Raw genomic sequence first — 21995 nt, forward strand, 5'->3', positions numbered from 1 at the left:
ACGTATTCTTATCACGAGTATTTTATTGGGCTTGTATCAAAAAGATTAGAGCTGCGGTTTATGGTGGAATATATTGCGTTAGCGTTTCAAGGTAATCTTGAGGGAAGGCCAACCAAGTTCGGTTATAATCGATACTGGAAGAAATCTACATGGTCCATGTAGATTGAGCATGCCGGCGCAATTCGGTCACGCATTTGGTTGAGGGAAAACATTTCTTTCTCAGATTCCCCCCCCCCCTCCTTTCCCCATCCTAAATCCGAGCGAAATCGCCAAAGCGATTAACAATTAAGGGGCAATAAAATTAAGAGGCGACCCGCTGCAAATGAAATTCAGCGCGATCTCGAGAGAATCCGTAATTTCGTCGGCAGGGATGTTATTGCGCCTTTTTGCCGCGATATAAAATACGAGGTCAAGATCAGCTCGAGCGCAGTTTCCGATTCAAATGAATAAAAAGTATGATTTGTAGCTCGCGTCTTGTGACGATCGTCTCAAGGTCGGCTCAGGATCAGGGAGTCAGGGGCGAATCAAATCGATGTTAAAGTTCAATTTAAGCAATCAGGAGATCATACTTAGGATCATATATATATATATATATATATATATATATATATATATATATATATGAGATCTTAAGTATGATCTCCTGATTGCTTAAATTATATATATATATATATATATATATATATATATGCGTTAGAAGTTTAAAATTTCAATAAGATCACGATTTAATATTGCATCTCACAATCGAGCATAGTTGATAATGTTGTCTCAATAATCCAAATAAATGAACACACAGCTTAAAATTCATTTAGATTGATATAATATTCAGTGGGAAACTTCGAGATATTTATTTGTACATTTAATTACTTCTAATATTCTAATAATTAATTGGCATATTATCCAAACGTTTCGTAATTGTTGCCAAGTAATAGTTCTTACCGTTACGTAGTCGTACTAATAAATTTTATATCAACCGAGTAGATATTGTCTTATTTTACATTTCTAGAAAGGCGAAATAAATTGTGCAGTAAAGAGCAACAATAAAGTGCTATTAGAAATGAACCAGACCATAACTCTACTCTACATTCATTCTACGCTTCCAACTTTACTTCGTCGTTTAGGTGTTAACTGCCGTTTTAGTATTCGCTAACATCTCGTTGACTAGTTTATAGATCTTTCAGAGTCTCTTTAAGAAACTCAAAATGAAAAATTAGATTTAAACATCGATAAAAGCAAATTATGCTAGAAAGCCGTGAAAATTCGTGACTTTATTCAAAATTTAATTAAAATACAAATGTAAAAAAAAGTAGATTCGTGTTTTTTCGATACACGTATTAAAAAAAAAAAAAAAAAAAAACCGTACATAATCTTTTACGTTATTTTTCAGAACATTTTGCAAAAACAAGTGTAACTTCAGCGGATATTTTGTGGTGACCGGACATTTGTCATGTCTGTTCTAATTAATTCCAATTTTAATGGTGGCACCAGGCGGATGGTCCTCACTTTTCGCGATTTGTTTTTTTTTCTATTTCTGCCAGCCATGTATCTCGAAGCGAGAGACAACGCGTTCGGCAATTTGCATGGGTGTTCAAGGTCAACGGGAGGCGGAAACGGTGGGGAATGTTCGTGCAATCGATGTGCCGGCAAATCCGGATTAACGTTTGGCAGAGGAACCTAGCGTGCTTTAATACGCCACTGGCTGGTTATGCTAAACTCGTCGACTTAGATTCTTGTCCTCCACATTTTCGAGCTTCCTGCTTTACACTACGGCTATAACAACGCCGGAAAATGAAACTTGTCCCTTTATCGCTCGCTCGTTCACGACGCCTACGAGCGTCGTGTTTCGGTCGATTCGAAATTTCAGCGAGGAAATTCGAGGAAAGAAAACGGTATCCTTACCTAAAATATCGAGAAACGTGATTATATCTCTCGTACGAGGAAATAGAAATGTCAAAAACTTGTAATGTAATTCTTTTGCGAGGAACTAATCTCCTTTTTCATCGCTCGATCGCGAGTATTTCCTCAAACAAAAGCTCAAATGAAACTCGATTTTTCCGGCAAATTTTTGGAACTTCGATGGAAAAAACGAGCGGAGAAACGACTGCCGTTTTCGACCATTGTCGGTTAGACAAGCAATAATCTCTTTAGAGTGGGCGCATCAGAAACGGCTTTTGGAGTTTCCGATAGCTCGAACGTGCAAGAATTAACAAGGTCCTGGGAAATTCAGTTTCTGGAAACGAAGTTCTGCTCGTATCGCGCTTACCCGAATCTCTGAACTGCCCATTGAACCACCAAGTTTCGACAGTTCGAATATCACAACCCGTTTGGCAGGACCGTTCTGCAACTTGCGTTGCAAGTCATCGATGCGAACCACCCTCGTGGGACAATGGAGGCTGAGCTAACCACAACACATTCTGGATGACCTAATGAATATTCAGAGAGATTCGTGGTTCTTCAGCGAAGAGCATGCATTAGAAGCACCTCAATTAAACCGCGAATGTACTCTAGCTATTCAATTGAAACGATTATTTACGTAGCATTTTCGGTAAAACATTAAACCATATATATTAGGTAACTAAGTCTACATTACGCTTTATCCTAAGTTTTAATAATTATGCAAAGTAAATTATAATTATGCAACATAAATCTTTATTATTCTCTAGAAAATTATCACATTCACGTGAAAAGATTAAATTTAACGTTATAAAAACTTTTCATTTCGCATTTAAATTTTATATAAATTTATTATCGACGCGTTTTATGACTGATCTCTTTCTCTTTTTCTACTAGATCTTAAAAAAAATTTATTGCGACTTTTTGTTAATAAATATGGCGTGGTAAACAATTAATCGTACTAGGAAACGCCTCGAATTCTCAACAATTGCCGCTTACCATAGCGGGTGTGATACGTAGCCAATGAAATAACCGCTGTGAAAATTGACGTCTGCTCTACTTCCGTGTCACAGTCACAATTTTCAAAGGTAAACGATCGCGATGGCTGGGAATATTCAATCGGGCAGGAAGTCACGCGAAAGAAAGAAACGATTCCACTTCTGGCGGATCGTCCGTCAATCCTCTTGAAGACGGAAAGTGACAAGGCGCGAGAAAAAGACGGAAATCGGGGACGATTAGATTCGAGAAAAATCGAGACACGAAAAGGAACTAGAGAAAGGAACTAAAGAACAGACGAAAGAATACAATTTTCGCCACGAAGCTTTTTACGCTCGAACGGAACTAAAACGTGACTGACGAAAAATCGTTCGAAAGCAATTTATTCCCGTTAATCGCGAATTTTTTTCTACACACGAAAAAATAAATAATGTACAACCTGTAAAAAAGAAAGAGAGAAAAGTGAAAACGTTTCTTGGACAAATATGTTTTCATTTGGTGTTGGCAAAATAAATCGGGATGTACGAGAGCAACTGAAGTCTCAAGTATCGAACTTTCGAGAGAAACACATTGCGGTGGTGCAACACCTAAAGCTCGAAAAATGTTTCGTGGAGCGGAACGTACGAAGGGAAAAAGAAACTATCGAAACTATCGAGAGCTTTAGTTAAGATAAAAAGCATATAACGCAAGTATTCGGAAATATCGATCATTCTAGCACAGTTTAAGCTCTAAATATGAGATTATTTCAGTCCAGTGCATTATTATACAATGATAATCCTATATTGTTATTATTGCAACAAAAATGAACAAATCGATGTATCGGGCAACTTTTCGTAGTGTCGCATCCCTAGTTCGAATCCCTCTGAAAATGTTTCATGTTTTCACTAATACGGGATTTTCGACATTCGGACATTGAAACGGCCGAATCGATCGTTCGATTCGTAAACGTGTTTCGGGTTTTCTGTCGGATCAACTCAAAGATCCGACGGTGAAAAACGGCCTGGTGAAAACGGGAGAAATCGAACGTGATCATCATCTCTCCGAACAGTATCCATCAATGGGAAGTGGCTAAACGTGTTCTTCGGGCTTCTCCGGTCTTCACCAGGCAAGCGTGAAGTAAAACTTCAAGCACACTTGCAATCTTGCTTTTTTAGCGAGAAGCTTTTTCGCTCCGTACGTGCGCCGAGTTACCTTCGTCATTAATGCAACTTGTCTGCGGCTTTGTCCGCATGTGAAATTTTTCATTTTAATTTAATGGCATGAACATGATTACTGAACTAAAAAAAATATAATTAAAATGTCCCATCATTCGTGTATGTGTGTGTGTGTGTGTGTGTGTGTGTGTGTGTGTGTGTGTGGGGGGGGGGTGGAGGCGCGTGCGCGCGCGTGTGTATCAATCATGTTTTATATTTATTCCCTTATATCTTTATTCTTAAACATATAGACATAAAATTATAATCCGGCTCTGCGTTTCCAGAAACAAAGTTTTGAGCCCAGGATCGTGTAAGTTTCTCAGGAGCCACGGATCGAATTTGCAAAGGTAAGTAGCGAGGACTTATTCGGCCGCGAGTCCACAAAGTCCCCGACAAGTTATCGGCATTCCGCTCAAGTGTGTTCCACCGTATAAACGATAAACGAGCTTTCCATTTATCGCGGGTGAGATGGCGCGTCCCGCGAAGAATGCAAACATGTGAAAGGCCTCGGCGCAGACGTTCCGGCGGATATGAGGAAGCGACGCGCCCGGGAGGGGCGCCCGCACACGCGAAAAAGCTCCCGTACGTGCTCTCCTCTGTACGTGCGTGTATAGTGTACGCACGAGGCACGTGTGGCACGACTTCCTGATGGCGACGATACGCGTGTGAATGGCTGCACACGGTGTGCAGCATCGGGCATTACGGATTATTACGATCGTCAAGTGACCGCGACGAGATGGAGGCGCAGAATGGAGTGGTGGCCCTGCTCACGGAGGACGAGAGCCGGCCCACTTATGAATTACCGTTACTACTTGCCAGTTTGCGCAGGCGAAAGCCAACCGCAAGTGGTCAGGCGAGTGTATTCGCGGAGTGCACGGGAAACGCTCATTTCGCGAGGTCGCGCGCGCCGCCGTAGCCGTAAAGACACGGGACACACGACGAGTAAATCGGGAATTTGTGTGACTTCCCCCCCCCCCCTCCCCTCCATCGGAATTAACTCGAGGACTTAAACCTGATATCGGCAATGTCATTTCGCAGAAAGTGGCACGACGCGTCATCGCTGCGGGAAACAAGAGCTGTGTCTCCGATTGTCCAAGTCTCGTCCGAGACCTGAAGACGCTCGGAATTGGCAAATGAAATATGCAAATGAAAAGATCACGCGATTGTTTCCTCGGGCATCCAGTTCGAATAGTTTCGTTCCTTTCTTTCAGTTGTCTTCTCTTTCGATCGTTCATGATCGTTCTTTCTCACTTTCTCAGTTGCAAAAAGGATCTGCACCTTTTGATTAATATTATTTTTAAATTCTATCATCGTCGTTCGAACGACGATTTAACTTTCGTACACACACTGCCTCCTTCCATTACGATAATTTCTAATATTACACGTTGAGCACACGTCAACATCGTGCACGATAATGATAATTAAACCGACGCCGACGAGAGTTACGAAGTGATATAATCTCGCAATTTCCCGCAACTAATACAACGCGATGCATTACGGCTCACGCGCCCATTCGATGCACATTCGATAATTGAGCGACAAAGATCATCCTTGTAACGAGCGGCATTACCTGATAATTTTATGTGCTCGTTTATCCCGCGCCGAGCAAAATCCAATTCATAATTCGGACAATCGATCGGCCGATACTTTCGCTTTTCGGTTGGTTACGTATCGCATAGCCGCATAATAATAATCGATCCCACCGCAGAACTGTATCGTATATAAATGAGTAGCTGCAGTCGATGGTATTATGATTATAATTGAAATTGTCCTCGAGAAAAGTATAATTATATTGAACAAAAAATAATTTTATAGTGGTATTTTTAGAAAAAAAAAAAAAAATACGCGATAAATTTTCACAGACAAAATCTGTGCCGTAAGCTTATTGACAAAAGCTGAATTTTTTTTTAAGTGCTAATTTCATTCAGTTATGCATTAAAAAAACAGAAAGTGTTGTTGAATGCGATAGATATTACAATATGTCAAGTTTTCTTAATCGCAAATAAGATCATTTTATGCGTTTACGATATTTCCTGAAAAAAAATCCTTCAATCGCGCGCTGGTTATCAAATATCCATTATCAAAACAAGAACAACAAAAGGGAAAAGGATCAGTTTACGTTATTTCCGATATGAAAATACACTTACGTATCAGATATAAAATGTAATCGTCAGTAAACATTTCCGCATTCGTATAATTAACAATTACCAAAATGTATTCGCATTCATTTCGCTTATAACGGATGATAGAGTAAACTATGTAGCAACCCCATTTATGCATGTACATAGAGTATCGGTATAAGTATGTATCATGTTGTGCAAACTCACGTTAATAGATATTAACACTACGGAAAATGTTTAGAATAGCGTGAAAATAATGTTAATTAGAAATTTCACAGAAGCGAATTTTACAAACTTACATTTTCACGCAAAAAAATCGAAAAAAGTCCGTCGTGAATGATAAATTACTAAAACTAGTAATTTTAAAAAAATTTCTATAAAAATTAAAAGTCATTTCCACGTATGACCCCCCCCCCGACGACTGCCCTTGAATGTCCCGAGAGATTCGTAGAATTATCTCTTTAATTAAAAACGATAAGAGAAAGAAAGAAAAAAAAGAGAGATCGATCGTGTGATTAAATGATCGCGGCCGTGTGCTATCTGTACAGAGAGTCGAGATAAACGATATCGGAATGATTACAGATCGGCGTCGGTGACAGGTTACACCTGTTGTAAGCGGATCAATTGATTACATACGTGTTTTACAACGTGTCAGACACGAGCGGCACAGCGGCGCGCGGCCCGATCCCTTTACGCGACCCTTTCAATTCCCGTCCCTTCGGCAAATATAATATGCGCACGGGAACACGGGATGTATCCCGTCTGGCTGCGCGCGTGCGTGCATCAACATAATCATCCGCATGTTGGTGCACGCAGAAATATTAATGTAACGCCCGCCGCGGGCCGGCGGAGCAGCGTTGTAATCGGGCGTTTCCTCATCATCACGTATGAAGTGGTGTCAGATCCTCGAGCGCGGCCGGTCGATCGCTTCCACGCCAGGGACACCGTATACCGGACAGGACATTGTCCATTATCGTCGCCATGCCGTTCTCCTCCTAATTTTCTCCTTCCTTTTTCCGCGCGTCATCGTCCGCGCGTCGCTCGTAAATCTTCTCGCGGATCTTTCTAAGTAAATGGTCCACGAGAATCGAAATCCCCGTTGAGCACGATCGTAAAAATCCCGGGCCTTTTTATATCTTCGGTTACGACCGTCGTGAGTCGAGAGAGAGAGAGAGAGAGAGAGAGAGAGAGAGAGAGAGAGAGAGAGAGAGAGAAGAGACGTAGAACGGATTTGTAAATTTAATTTCCCATTGTGTTCTCCCATTGTGGTCATCAAATTTCAAGATCTTTCACGCCGACAGATTCGATATTTATATTTTAAATACATCCTGTAAATTATACGGTGAGTAATTCGATTTCCATTTTTAATTTTTTGCGTCAGTAAAATCCATTTCGCGAAGGCGGAATATCACGACCGTAAGCGCATCAAGGTACTTCTTGTATTTCTTTCTCGTTATCTCGCGCAGAACTTTGATTCAATTTGAACTTCTAGAGAAAGTAGTTAAAAAAAAAAAGAGGGAGAGAAAAAAAAGAGAAAAAATTATCTCCACCAATTATCTGGATCCGCGGATGAAACATTCAGAGTCCTCTACGAATGTCCTTGTGTAGAACAAGTTTTAAAATTAGATATGTATTTTTTTTTCTTATTAAACGCGATGATGCTGGAAAAAATTTTCACTGCTAATTTGTTAGCGCGTAATAGTTTCTCTGCGTCCTACCATTATCGATTTCATGTCGACCATAAATTTGAAGATTCGCCGCATCGTCGCGTGGGATTTTCATTCCGAGGTTAGCCGAATAGAGAATCTGAGAGACAATTTTGCGGAAGGTCATGGTTCAAACTGGCGCAGCTGACGGAAGTTAAGGACGACCGACAAGGTACTAACTTGAAGCGCTTATTTCGATCCGATTATAAAGCTCAATCCACCTTTCTGCAGTCCATGATGCAATTTACTTCCATTTATTTTACACAAATGCAAATCAAAGTAAATTTTATTTCATAAAGATGATAAAACTCTGTTATCGTAAAATAGGTAAATATATATATATATATATATATATATATATATATATATATAAAATGTAAAATTACTGTACAAATCTATATTTTATTTTATTATTCTATTTCAATCTCCTGTTATCTTACTTTATGAGAAAATAAGTCCGAGCACGATAAACAATATTTATTACTTGCGTGCGACTAAAAAAATAGTCTACTATTTTTTAAATTTATCTCAATTGATTCATTCATCTCTTTACTTTTACGTCCGAGGGCAGTCTTCGTGTTATAGAATATAAAATCGCTTCCCCCTTTGTTAGCGTGAAATGCATGAATAATACCGCGACAGCCGCAGAATAGGAAAATTTTATGGGTCGAATGCTTTTTTGCGGCGTACAAATCATCATTTAAGCGCGAAAGGCGAGGCGAGTTCCGCCGGCGTGCCGAAAAAGCCGGGAAGAGCCGGGAATTTTCGCCGAGGGATTTTCGCTAAATTCAGTTTTCCGTTCCAGAAATGCGAGCGGCGGAAAAGCACGGCACGAAGCCCGCAATGAATTACTAGATTCGCATTAAACACGCGAACGCCCTCATCGCGCAGATTATCTTAAGTACAATATGGAGTTCCATCGCGGCGTCGACCTCGCTTCACTGTCCCGGTTTCCCCTGCCACTTGTCGTTTTGATTTCAAATGTCAACTAATTGCTGCCGGTTTCTGCCGAGTCGAGCGCAGATCGCGCTATTGTTCCACACCTTGAAACGTACAGTTTGCTACCAGACACTCAATATATTTATTAAGCGTTCCAATTAGTGAGAACGGTATGTATTTAACACTTCTTCGTGTTCGCAACATTCGTGAATTTATTTATTTCTCTCATTCGTGATATAATTTTAAGGCTGCATTCCTGGAATTATGATATTTCAATTTATACAAACAAATTCTGAGTAACAGTATAAATTTCAACATAAAATGTTGTGTCATCTATTAATTTTAGAGCCGAAGTAAATCGTCGTTCTTTTCATAAGTGACTCAGAGATTTTCAGGGAAGGAAAAGAGGCACGAGTATCGCACGTATTCATGCGGGCCGCATCTCGTGCCAATCTCCACCTCCGAGAATTTATATTTGTATTCAATTTGCTTTTTATATTACATAGTACAAAGTATCTCGAAGCAGACGTCTTCCTTTCGCCGATTTCTCAGATGGAAGTTCACGGTCGATACTTCATCAACTGGAAATCTGGATTTAACGCTGTCTCCTATCCAAACTTTTTAATTGTCGAAACTTAACTATCACGGTTAAGGCGCGAATTAAAATTCTGTTAATTTGAAGTTAAGATTTTCTCGAATGATCTTCGCTAATAGGATTTCGCTACTCTCTCGTGCGCATCCGTGAAATTTAAAGTATCGATAAAATCGTCGCGCGGTAATTCTTACTTACGGTTGTACGTACGATGATAAAGATTAATCTCAAAATTATAGCCGGCATAACTGAATGGAGTGTTGGCAGCCAAGATTTACCACAACCATATTTAGCGTTAAACGCACGGCGAAAATGTGGGTCAATGCGGCTCGCTGTCGTACTATATAATTCTTTGTTATGACTAAGAACGCAGTGAAGTGCAACGTGTAATTAATTAGCAACTAAATGAGCGTTCCCGTACGCGAGCAACAATAATATTTAATCATTCAATTATTAAATCACCTGATGGCTGATCCCAGTAATCCGCGATTCACATAATCTGTCCAAAATATCATTTTTCATGATAGGTGGAGGTTTTTACAGAACGTAGCTGAGTAATCGTTTTCGTACTTAATCAAATTTCACATCATCACGCCTCCTGTTATTATATATTTTGGATCGAACATGTCCCGGCATTAACGGCTCTACAAATGTTGCTCATGTTAATTGATCATTTTTTTTTCCTTGAGAAACACATAGAAACGCCATAGTTATCTTGTCTACGCGCAGTACACCAGGCAAGTCATTATAGCTAATCGATAGACGAGTGTAATAGATTAGTATAGAATTATCAGAAGCCTTGTCACGACCTTGCTTTGCCTCTCTTTCAACTATGTTTTTCTGCAAAGATCTAACCGTCCCATGTGGAAGAATATATAAAAATCTAAAAGCGATATAAGGACTCCTTCTATCGCTAGTTCGTTATATCTTGTATGTTTTCTTTGGCATTTACTTTAATTAAAAATCCGAAAGTTTTAAACAAGATAATCTACAACAAATGGAATTTATTACCGCTTCTCGAACCTGGATTATCCTTCCTCTTCATTTTCAAGGTTCAAGATATTGTAAAATTCTAAAAAAAAAGACTAGAGAAATCTTTTAACACGCCGTAAATCCTCAGCGTGTCTTCCACAGCACGACTTCAATTTTGAAATCTATCCCTGTGATTTAAAAAGTGAACAAAAACGACTCGTCGTAAACGGAGAAAATTCGTAACTATCGATACAAGGCAAACTTTGTTGTTGGAATTACGTGAGTATCCAATGGGAGAAAACCGTCCAGAAAGTTGTACGGGCAGAGAATTGAACTAAATTAAAGTTTTCTAGGCGCATCGGAAATACCAATGACGGGAATTAATGACGCGTAAATAATCGATCAATTCGCTTAACCTGCATAATTGCATACATTAACTATTAAGGGCATTAAGCGGACTAGATTTGGACGAATAAGCTTTTCAATCGTTAAAATTGGATACATGTACGTGTAAATCCAGCATCACGATTTGATTATTCTGACGCATACGCAAATTTTGCCTTTCTCGACAAAAATCAGAATTTACACGGTGAACGTCAACGGATTTAAAACGCGCTGACATTTACAATTAAAATAATATATTCTATTTTAATATCTTGCAATCAAAATATTTCTCTTCAGCCGTGACATATTAATTCATCATTCACCGAAGGGACGCTCAACATTTTTTTTTTAAATCGAATAAATATTTACGGCGCAGCCGATATCTCCAAATACGCACGCACGCATTTAACGGATAACTCTAATTGGATTTAACGATTGTGTTAACGTTTCTTTCACTTCGCGGCCAAAATACGCAGAGATCGCAGTTCGTTAGCGACTTATTAATTAACGTAGGAAAGAAATTAGAAAGGAGGAATTCAAGGACTATTTAGACGAAACAGAAAGCGACTAGGCGATTAACGAGCACGACGCTTATTATCGCACAATGGAATCCTCTTTTTCTCTTTGAGAAGTCGATACTAGTAGTGTACGGTATGCCTTTCGTGGAAATTCTATTTTCATGCAAGTGCAACGGTGTCCTCGTGTTTCGACGGGCACACCGATATATCCGGAATAAAGGCGGCGGTTTTTAAAAGCGGTTTCACGCGGACGCGATCGGTATACGTCATAGAGTCGGATCATTTTTGCACGACTGGCTTTATCGACTTCGTTATCTGGCCCGCCACGGACCAGAAAAATATTTCACACGGCGAAGAAAATGAAAATTCGAAAACGGAGAAATTTCAATGCGAGAGAATGATACGTCTCTCCATAAAGTATACGCGATGGGCGCTTTTGTTTCTTTATATATAAAATTTCTTTTTTTTTTTTTTTTTTTTTATTATGCATTTATGCTCGCTTTCCATCGAGAGTCCATCGCTCAAAATTCGAAAGGGTAACACGCGAGAAGTAACACTTCGGAGAAGGATCCCACTTCTCGCGAGAGAAGAAAAAAAAATATACTTCACGTTTCACCATTATCCTTCGTGCGGTGAAATGCGTCGTTAAAGCAGAAACGCTTACACAAATGATGATGGAATTTGTGCCGCACGCATTTACACACACCGATTCGAAACGTTATTCCACTTATAAAGGAGAAAGAGAAGGAAACCGAGGGAGAAAGAGAGAAGAAAAAGAGAAGAAAGCACATATCGCGGCATAATGCAAACTGGATGCAAACATCGCGCGGTGTTGGTTCTCTCCGCCAGTGAGACAATGGAGCTCGTTTTGTTAAACAGCGCAGACTCCGCGATTTTCGATTTATTCGACGTCAAGTTCCACGAAAAAGCAGCGACACGCTAATTGTCATTGTAAACCCGTTTCAATTTCACATCTCGGGCGTATACGGGAAAGTTAAAGGCGACGGCGTTAAAATTGGAAGGCAGACTTTTGTAGATAAAGGGGAAGGAGAGGGGGGGAGGGGGAGGGGGAGGGGGCACCGTATACAGACATACTCGGGAATTTAACTCTGAAAGTTTAATTGCGTGGCATACGCTGGGTGTCCCAGATTGCTCGCAATTTTTTTTTCGCGAGATGAACCGTGCCACCAAAAAAAAAAAAAAAAAAAAAAAAAAGATTTGGAACCGATCCCATTTAGGATTTTATATTCTCCTCCATTTGCCGATCGATCTCGGAACGGATTGGATCGAGATCAAATCGAGCTGGAGCTTTACTTCGCGATCGCGATGGTTATTAATAGAGTTGGGCCGTGTACAGGAGCGAACGCTCTGAGAAATCTTTATGTTCGTGCACGTTTAATAATTAAGCAGCGAAAGTAGTTACAGGCAAAGAAAAGTAGTTACGGAGCGAGTGGTCACGCGAGGCGCGCTGGCGATAGCAGGTGATAGCAGAATGTTAGCGCAAATGCGTATAGTATAAATTGCAAAATCTAAATTAATGATGTCGAACGGATCATTTCGACGGTGGCGAACGTCCGGCCATTTATCTAACACACGTCTCTTTTGACATGTGTGTCCGAATATACCGGCTTTACGTAACTTTATTACATTGTCGTGTGTACAATTATAACGTCGTTATAAATTACTCACGAGGAAATACCTGCGACCTGTGCCCCTCAATGTATGTTTAACGAATAAATCATATTTGCAGCCGTTGATTTGCCGATTGTTAATTAACGATTATATAATAAAGTATAAACCTCGTGTTGCGATTATCTTTCAAAGTTAATTTAAAATTTCTAATTATCTTGGAAAGTTTGTCAATCAAATTTCAAGTTGACAACGTATTCAACCGCTCAACCAATCCAACCAATTCTCGTGGATATTTGGAGTCAATAATTCATTAAAACGCACGCTCTTTAATTTCGATCAAATCTCTGTGAAAGTCAGTAGCACTTTCCCGAAATATATTCCTCCAAAGCGGAAATATATGTTTACGATAATACGAACGGCACGTGTGTTTACCATCAAGACAAACGTAATGTATTTCGTGTATATACCTATATATAACCTATTTTAACTAGCAGTGTACGTTCCAGCTTCATGTAAGATCGCGCTAAAGCTCGCACCGGTCTCCAAGTTGGAGACTGTCTGGGGAGGTCGAACGAGCTTCCGGCTTGGTTCAACGAAGTTTTAATGGTTCATCAGAAAAAGCAAACTGCGCGCCGCGCTAAATATAGGTCTCGACTACGGCGGGCCATTATACGTTCGCAAATTCCATCTTGCGGCATCGCGGTAAGGGAATTCTAAAATGCCTGTTTCCGAGTCATCGCCGAGAATAAAATAGTCGCGCTTTTCCTTCGACTGCTCGAAACGTGATTAACACCCTTTTTGAAGACAAAATAAAACGTAAAAGGAATTCTCGAGATTAGAAAATGAGGTAATCGCGGAAATACTTCCCGTGAAATACTCTTTCTTTCTCTGTCTCTCTCTCTCTCTCTCTTCCTCTCTCATACTTCGAGATTACTCGAAAATATATATTTTAAGAGAATTTAATTTAGAAAAGTTTGAAAAGTTTTAATTTTATTTAGAATTGCAAATGTTAACATCAAGATGTTGATTTCGAAATTATATATGTGCTTCTCCAACTTTGTTTAAATGCTCTCGAACTTTGAAGCAAATTACGTATAATAGCGTCACGAGACAGGCGACCTTTTTACACATAATTTCCTGCTTGCCATTTTCAGAATAATAAATTTACGGGAATCAGTGTGTTTCTGCACCGAAACCGATTTGTTGATCCGAGCAACGAGTGGAACTAATCGATATTAATGAAAAATTAGGGAGTTAGCGGAACTCATAGAATGCCGGATAACAAGGTGAAATAAGCACATACCGAGAATTGAATTCCCAAGTGCATAGAAACGTGACGTATGTTTTAACATGGCGCAAAAAATGCAAAGTTCACCGCGCCAGGCATATAGCTGAAGTCTTTATTTCCATCGAGGATCTATTTGTGGAAAGTCTCGAGTTCTATGAACGACGATATAAATCTTGATAATCGTCATAACAGTTTTTCATCGATAAAACGCCAACGCCATTTGCCGCGGCATTACAGGCGGGAAACAAAGTTTCGCTAGATTAAAGTTTCGCCGATATAAATAAATTAAACGTTGAATGCTAAATATCACGCGTTGTAAATACAACTAATTACGATAAATTGATAATGCCCGAAATTTACCAGATGTTGCACGTGAACGATGCATTATTAAATTGTTCCGTATTCGTATATTAATATATAAACGCATTGAAAATTATATTATTGCTCCGTCCTATTGAACAATAAATTATTTACACACTTATTAAATGTATATGTCTGAAGTTTATACGATGTGTTCAGAGCATGTAATAAAATTAAAAAAAAAAAAAAAAAAAAAAAAAACTAATATGAAATCGACATGTTAACAATTCAATGATTTTACAGTTGATCGCATTTATAACTTCCATTTTAGCATATTTTGACAATCTCTTTTTCTCTCCCCTCCCTCATTCAATATTTTATTATAATTCTTCTATAGCGGTCTAATCAGATAAAACAAAAAATTACGTGTACGATTGACTGAATCTATAAAACAGTGCTTCTCAAGTATGACACTCACCTGGTGGAATGATCGACGAAGGAACCACCGTCCAGGAGTCTCAACTTGGCGAAAAGGACAGCACTGACGAATGGCACCGCCGTGAGCTCCTCGAGGTCGACCTCTACCGAGAATTTGTACTTTTTCTTCTTCATCATGAAGGCCATCTCACTGAGACCGGGACACCGCACTTTGAATTCTGTTGCGTGTAACGCGCAAGTCCTCGAGTAAGTCCTGACGGGGGATCACGAGTTCTCCCCTCCCCCACACGTATATATATCCGCGGACGATATTACCCGTGTCCTTGACTTCGCTTCAACGATCCCCGGCCGATCAATGCATACGGCACGACCTCGCGACTTCCCGGATACCGATCGTCCGCGTCCCTATCACTTCGCGATTTTACGCACCATCGGTCTCGCCGACGACATTCCGCGTGCCCGCGAGAAATTCGTCATTCCCGGCGAGTCTGATTTTGGAAAATATAGACCGGAAGAGGTAACGAAGTCCCTGAGTGTACTTCGGTTCCCCCCCCCGGAAAGCGTAGTCGAGATTGCTTCCCGTGTGCCGTAAGCGCCGCTCTCGGATGGACCACGACGAAGGAGGATTACACCGCGCGATTTCCGCCGCCGGGAATTCTCCCCCGGAAGAGGAACTTCTTAGAAGCAAATGCAACGTGGCGGACGATGCTCTCGTGGTGATCCCGCTTCATCGACGCCGCTCGTCGTTCCCTCACGTTCGTCGACGTTGCGATGGAGTGATTCAAGAAGAAAAGATGCATTGGCTCGTCATTTTTACACGTCTGAAATTGCAAAGAAATGTCTAATGTCTTATTTGTGTGACAAAACAATGCGAGGAAAATGAGGAAAAAGCAGCCGTTTTGCACGACGAAAAAAAAAAAAAAACATCGATATAATTCACTTATTGTGCTAAATGATTGATGAATATAATTAAAATATCATTAAAAATTCAGCAAATTTGAAACATAATTAATTCTTATTAATGAACGTATCGAGATTGTTTAATATTTCACGTAACAAAATATTTCATGTAACAAGAATATTTTTTTTACCAAAAATGAGAAATTTAAAATGTTCGTGTATTTAATGAAATATAATAAATAATGCATCACGTTTAACGAAGAGAAAAAAACAGTGCTTGCCTGTTTTTTACAAAGATTACACATAAAATATAACAAAATATGATTTAGATATGATTAATGTGCAAATTGAATTTGTTTACTTGCAAACGATTGATATTAAAATTTGTTGCAACAATAGCCTGACGTTACGAAATAAGTGTAAAATATAAAATTAATATCACAGAATCCATTCACATATCAGTAAATACACATGCATACACACACACATACACACACACACACACACACACACTCACTCACGCACGCACGGGTGTATTTTAATACAATGTTAAAAATATCAATGTATAAAATAACAAATTCTCAGTCTTTAATTATAAATTCAGAAAGCAATATTCACGCTTATTTTAATCAGGTTACTTTTTTAGAAGACCCTAGATCTCAGAAGAAATCTGGAAGTTAATCGATAAAAACAAAAACAACAAACAACCAAAAATAACTGGGCGGAGCGATAAAAGCAGTAAACAGAGTCCTGAAGAGAAAGGATAAAAAAATCATCGATATGCGAAGATATTGAACGTCATATAAATCAAAAGAAACTAAGAGATCTGTTCCAGAAAGTTAACATAGTGTCTAGAAATTTCAAGCCAAGATACTTCCCGATTAAGGACAAGGATAACAACGCTCACAAACAAATCGGAAGATGACGACGAACTCCATTTACGTACGAATAGAAGAAACAACTTTAAAGTGGGAAAAGTCATCCGACAGGATGCGTGCTGTTTCCCCTGTTATTTAATAATATACATATATAGAGAAGGGATTATCAGAAAGGACAACAAAGAACTGGGATGGAGGAATTTTTCGGGAAAAAGAAAGATTTCAAACCTGTGACGACACAACGATCTTGGCTGACTCGGAGAAAAAAATATCTAGAATTACTCCAAAGAGTTGAAAAATACAACACAGAAGTCGACCTGAAACTAAATCGATCCGAAATGTGATTTTATGGACAGAAAAGTCAGCGGCCTATGTAAGACATCTCAAGAAAAAATGAAGTTATATACTTAGAAGCTCTCATCTCTAATAAGAATGACACCCAAGGGGAAGTTACAAGAAAAATCGCCATCGCAAAGTCGGCCAACTAACAACAAGGATAAGAAAAGACCCACAACACCCACACATATGGAAAGACAACGAAAAAGAGGCTGGTGGAAACACTGATATATTCCCAATCGCTACCTACAGATAAGAATCCTGGACTTTAAATGCGGAATGCCGGGAGAGGATTGAGGCATTCGAGATGATATAGAAGAATAGAAGAATATTATGAATTACCTAGGACAGCTTATAGGACGAACACTTCGATCCTACGGGAACTATAAATAGAGCCGAGTAAACGCCTGCTAGCGTCTATACAAAGGCACAAATCCTCAAATTCTTCGGTCACGTGATACGAGACAACATAGGAAAATTAATCATTCAACGGAAGGTGACGAAAGAAAAAAAAAGAGGAAGATTCAGTTTGAGTGACGATATGAAAACACTAACAGACCTTTTTATTACGCGGATAATGAGAGCGGCGGAGAAGATCGAAACGCATGGCGAAATCTTATTGGACTACGTCCGGAAACATTACCTAAATGACTTCATGTATCATTTTATCCTTGTTGTGCCTCAAATAAACAAACATACACGAGAGCACTCGGGCGATATTTCCGAACGTAATCTTGCGTAATAATCACGGGTCACGACATTCGGAAACGAATTACAAGTAAGAAGGATACTTTTTAAATCTACTTAGTTTTCAATTATGTGTCTAATTTAATCCATTATTTCGAAATTCCAACAACAATAGATTTACGATTGATTACGCGATTACAGAATCAAATGAATGAAACGGACTATCTATCGTATTTAACGAAAACCAAGCAAAAGTCGCTCGAATCGTTATCTTTCAAGTTTACGGAAGATAAAAAAAAAAAAGAAATATCTTAAACACATCAATATTTTGTGTAGATTTCGTCTTACCAATGTTTTCAAATAATGTACATATCGTGTTTTTTCGAACGTCATCGTGATCGTGCTAATGGAACAAAAAATATTATAAACGTTTCTTAAACAGAGATTATTATTATTATTAACTCGGATAAGATAAAGCGAGATTAAAATATTATCTAACGGTAGTGGCACTGCGTAGACACATTAATGCCATTTGCTGGACGATCATAAATGCCACGCCGCGAACGTTTTATTCGTCGAAGCAGAGAACGTTTCTTTGCCGGCTTTTCGCGCCAAAGTTTGATTCAACAATATACAAATTGCGGCAAAATTTATCGTTTTTACGTGCGACTCGTGAGAGAGAAATGCGAGTTACATGGCGACTAATTAGCGAGATGGACGTTCCGAAAATGCTAATTGTGGTCGGGAACGAAGTCCGTTCCTTCCCGGGGATCGAGTTTCTGGATGCAAACTGGATGAACGTGACGCACCGATGGTTGACGCAGGCCGAGATACAACACGCAGTTGCAACGACTGACAAAGTCGAAAAAGCGCGGTGGTCCAGCCGCACGAGACGGGAATTTGAGCTACCGGAGTGGGGAGAACGATGGGAGAATTATGAAGAGCAGCGATAAAAATGAGAGCGATAAAAATGCTTGAAAGCCGTTTGACGCAGCAGGAAAATTTAATACGTCCAACGCCAGTGTTTCAACAGACTTCAACGGATAGAAAACTTACACTGGAGAAGCGGATATATCTTTGAATAAATTTATAATATAGGATGGTAAAATATATATATATATATATATATGGATTAATCTATTCTATAGGATTACTCTCTTCGTGTCAAAGTTGCTAATCACGGAACGGAATATGGATTACTTTGATTTATGCGAGGTTTCTTCACGTATATTCCAAATTATACAGAGTTTGCCGAAAATAAATTTTACTTCTCATTTATATATTTAAATATTAATTGTGTGTGAGTATATGGGAATACTGAATTAATATTTATGAATTATATTAAATATATAAATAGTAAACAAAATTTGTTGTAATGTACACATCTTTTTACTTTTAATTAAACTAATTATTTTTTAAATTACTTTTTTAATTATTTTTTAAATTTGTAATATATATATATATATATATATATATATATATACACATACATACATACATACATACGTACTTATCATGCATGCATATTTATTTCCTAAATTAATATCAATATTATTTAGATATGCACGTTACAAATGTTTTTTAATGCATTATATATTTTTATATAATACGCATAAAATATATTTCATATATTATGTATTTTTTTTAATATATATAAATATATTTAAATATATTTAATATATATTTAATATATATATGTATATATATTCATTTAAACACATACATAATTAGATTTATCAAGTTTTCCGCGCGTCGAATCTACAAATTGATAATGTTCCAACATAACCTAAAACAAGTCCCAAAATCTCGCAGATTGAGAAGACTGTGCTATACACAACCAATAGGCCTGTTCTTGCCTTTCAGCTGAATTTTTTGCACTATTCAACTTTTTTCTTTTCTTCTCCAACATGGAAAGAAAAAGATGAAAGATGAAAGTAATTTAGAACAGGTGGTAATAGATGATTGAAGGTACTTTTAACAGAGTCTCTCCACTCGGGGGAACATTCCAAAAAAAATAATAATAAAAAGATCTCAAAATCTTACAGATACCAATCTCTCTGTATCACGCTCGATTGTGTGCGTCACGGCGCACATTGATGAAAGTTATCTGGAACGAGAACGATGACAACACACGCGTACGCTTACACATCTTATCACTCTAACGGCCGTCGACCAGTTGATCGAGTGAAACACTGTCAGATCGACGCCTCCAACAATAGGATTCACAGGTGGGATGCTGTCCTCTCCACAAGTCGATCTGCAGAGCTGAGTTGCACGTCAGCTCCCGCGTCGGGATTCCCGATAGGAATTAAATCGACTCCAAAGATTAAGATGACACGATACGAGAAAACCGAAATGCGCGCTGAACTTCGGGTAACGATTCTTACGCGCGGATGTCTCTGGCAATATGAGGATGGCAAAAGCTTCCAGAAAAGATCTCCCCTTCCTCTCTCTCTCTCTCTCTCTCTCTCTCTCGCGCCCAAACCGTGGCAGAGCGTCGACGAGCTCCGTGTTGACTTCATAACCTCACGCGCGTCAACCTCCCGCGATATCCGCGACGGGAGGATCGATCGATCCCTGGAGTGCTCCGATTCGAATCCCCCGATTCCACGAATCGCGACAAACGAACGGGAAGCCTCGTCGTGGAGCCTGGCATCCGACGATGGCAGGGACGCGACGGTTTTATAACCTCTCTCTTCCTCTCGCGCGCGCGTCGACAGCTCGACGTCCGAACGCTCCGTTTTTTTTTTTTCCCCTCCAGTCTCTCTTCCCTCGAGTCGTTCCCGCGTTTCGCGTCGAACGGGGATCACCACGAGAGACACCGTCGTCGACGAGAGTTTCGGGTCTCAGCACGCGAGCGAACGCGAGAAATTGACCTGATCGTACTCACCGTGTGCCTCCGTACTCTTCCGCTAGCCGATTTCACGCACTCTCACATTTTTCATGATCACAGGCGTTTTCGGTGTGCAAGGGGCTCGCGATGACGGCTACCACTACGAGCGCGACTACCGCGGCGACGAAGACGGCCAACGGTGACGGGGACGAGGTGACGAGGACGATGACAGCGACGACAGTGACAGCAGCGATCTTCGACGCGAAGACTGCCGAGAGTCCCGTGAGCTGCGACCGCTTCACCGTTACGTCCGACGTAACGGAGCTCGTCTGGCTCGCCTACGAACTGAGCCGAGCTGCACTCGGTCTTGCGATTTGCGATACGGACCAGATCCCCGCGCATGCGCGACAAGCGCGGCCCCCAGTGACGTGCCAGCTCGAGTAAAAAGAGGCGCTACTTTTATAAGAAAATAGTTGATAAACGTTTAAAGAAATCAATAAAAATATATATATGTATATATAAAGTTTGTAAATATCATATCATTGATAAAATATATATGTAACTTGTAATAAGCCTTTCATTTTGTTGCTAATTATCTAAATCTTACGCTTTTTGATATTTTACATCTTTGTCTTGCTATTCTTTGCTATTTTATATTAAATATTAAAACAAAATTTTAATGAAGATTAAAAAAAATTTTTTTTAAATATCTAATTAAAATACATGATTTGTTGCTTATACAAAGCTTAATAAACATAAAATATTTTGTTATGAAGCGATTGTTATTAAACGAAAGTTGTCGAAAATTGTTTTCAATAATTGTCTGACTTAATTAATAATCTTTTTTCGAACTTTTTTCTTTAACAATCAATTTCCAACTCTCTATATATAAATCGCAATCTTTAAATTTGAAAATTTAACTTGAATCTTAATATTAAATTATTAATTATCTTAATAATTATATTAATAGTCTTAATATTAAAAGGCAATAGCATTTTTGTGACATCTTTCTAATATTACCAAAATTACTTGCCAAAAATATTTTTGATTAATCGTAATTTTGGATGATGTTATATGTCATATGTTTATAAAAACAATGGCATATTTGTATTAAACTCGAAATGTAACAGAAGAAATAAATAAAACTGAGAAAAACAAACAAGAAATAATTTTCTACAATATTTTATTTGTTCACCTTGTATAAATAATGACTATATATTTTACCAATTAGAAGTATATATATATATATATATATATATATATATATATATATTACATATAACTGTATTCTCACTTTATAATTTATATAATCAATTAACGTATTAACGAATCCCCCTAATTTATCCCTATTCATGTACATTTAATTTTTTGTACACGAGATATACAAAGA

General features: G+C 38.8%; 1 protein-coding gene across 5 annotated transcripts in view; it reads right to left on the reverse strand.

Annotated features, from left to right (window-relative positions):
• Window positions 1-20996, reverse strand: part of LOC105425521 (early estrogen-induced gene 1 protein) — a 64117-nt gene extending 43121 nt beyond the window's left edge. Inside the window, exons 1-2 of one of the 5 annotated variants that reach the window (XM_011636337.3) lie at window positions 20663-20996; window positions 15012-15792 (exon numbers count right to left, since the gene is read on the reverse strand). In XM_011636337.3, the coding sequence (XP_011634639.3) occupies window positions 15012-15157 (146 nt within the window). In that variant the 5' untranslated portion in view covers window positions 15158-15792; window positions 20663-20996. Of the gene's footprint in view, window positions 1-15011; window positions 15793-19917; window positions 20596-20662 lie in introns of those variants that run through there. The other 4 variants (XM_089083653.1, XM_089083655.1, XM_089083656.1 and 1 more) reach the window with 4 other exon arrangements.
• Between the last annotated feature and the right edge of the window lie 999 nt (window positions 20997-21995).

The sequence above is a fragment of the Pogonomyrmex barbatus genome, unplaced genomic scaffold (genome assembly GCF_055798465.1).
Source record: "Pogonomyrmex barbatus isolate J1 unplaced genomic scaffold, ASM5579846v1 scaffold8, whole genome shotgun sequence".
NCBI classification, from domain to species: domain Eukaryota; kingdom Metazoa; phylum Arthropoda; class Insecta; order Hymenoptera; family Formicidae; genus Pogonomyrmex; species Pogonomyrmex barbatus.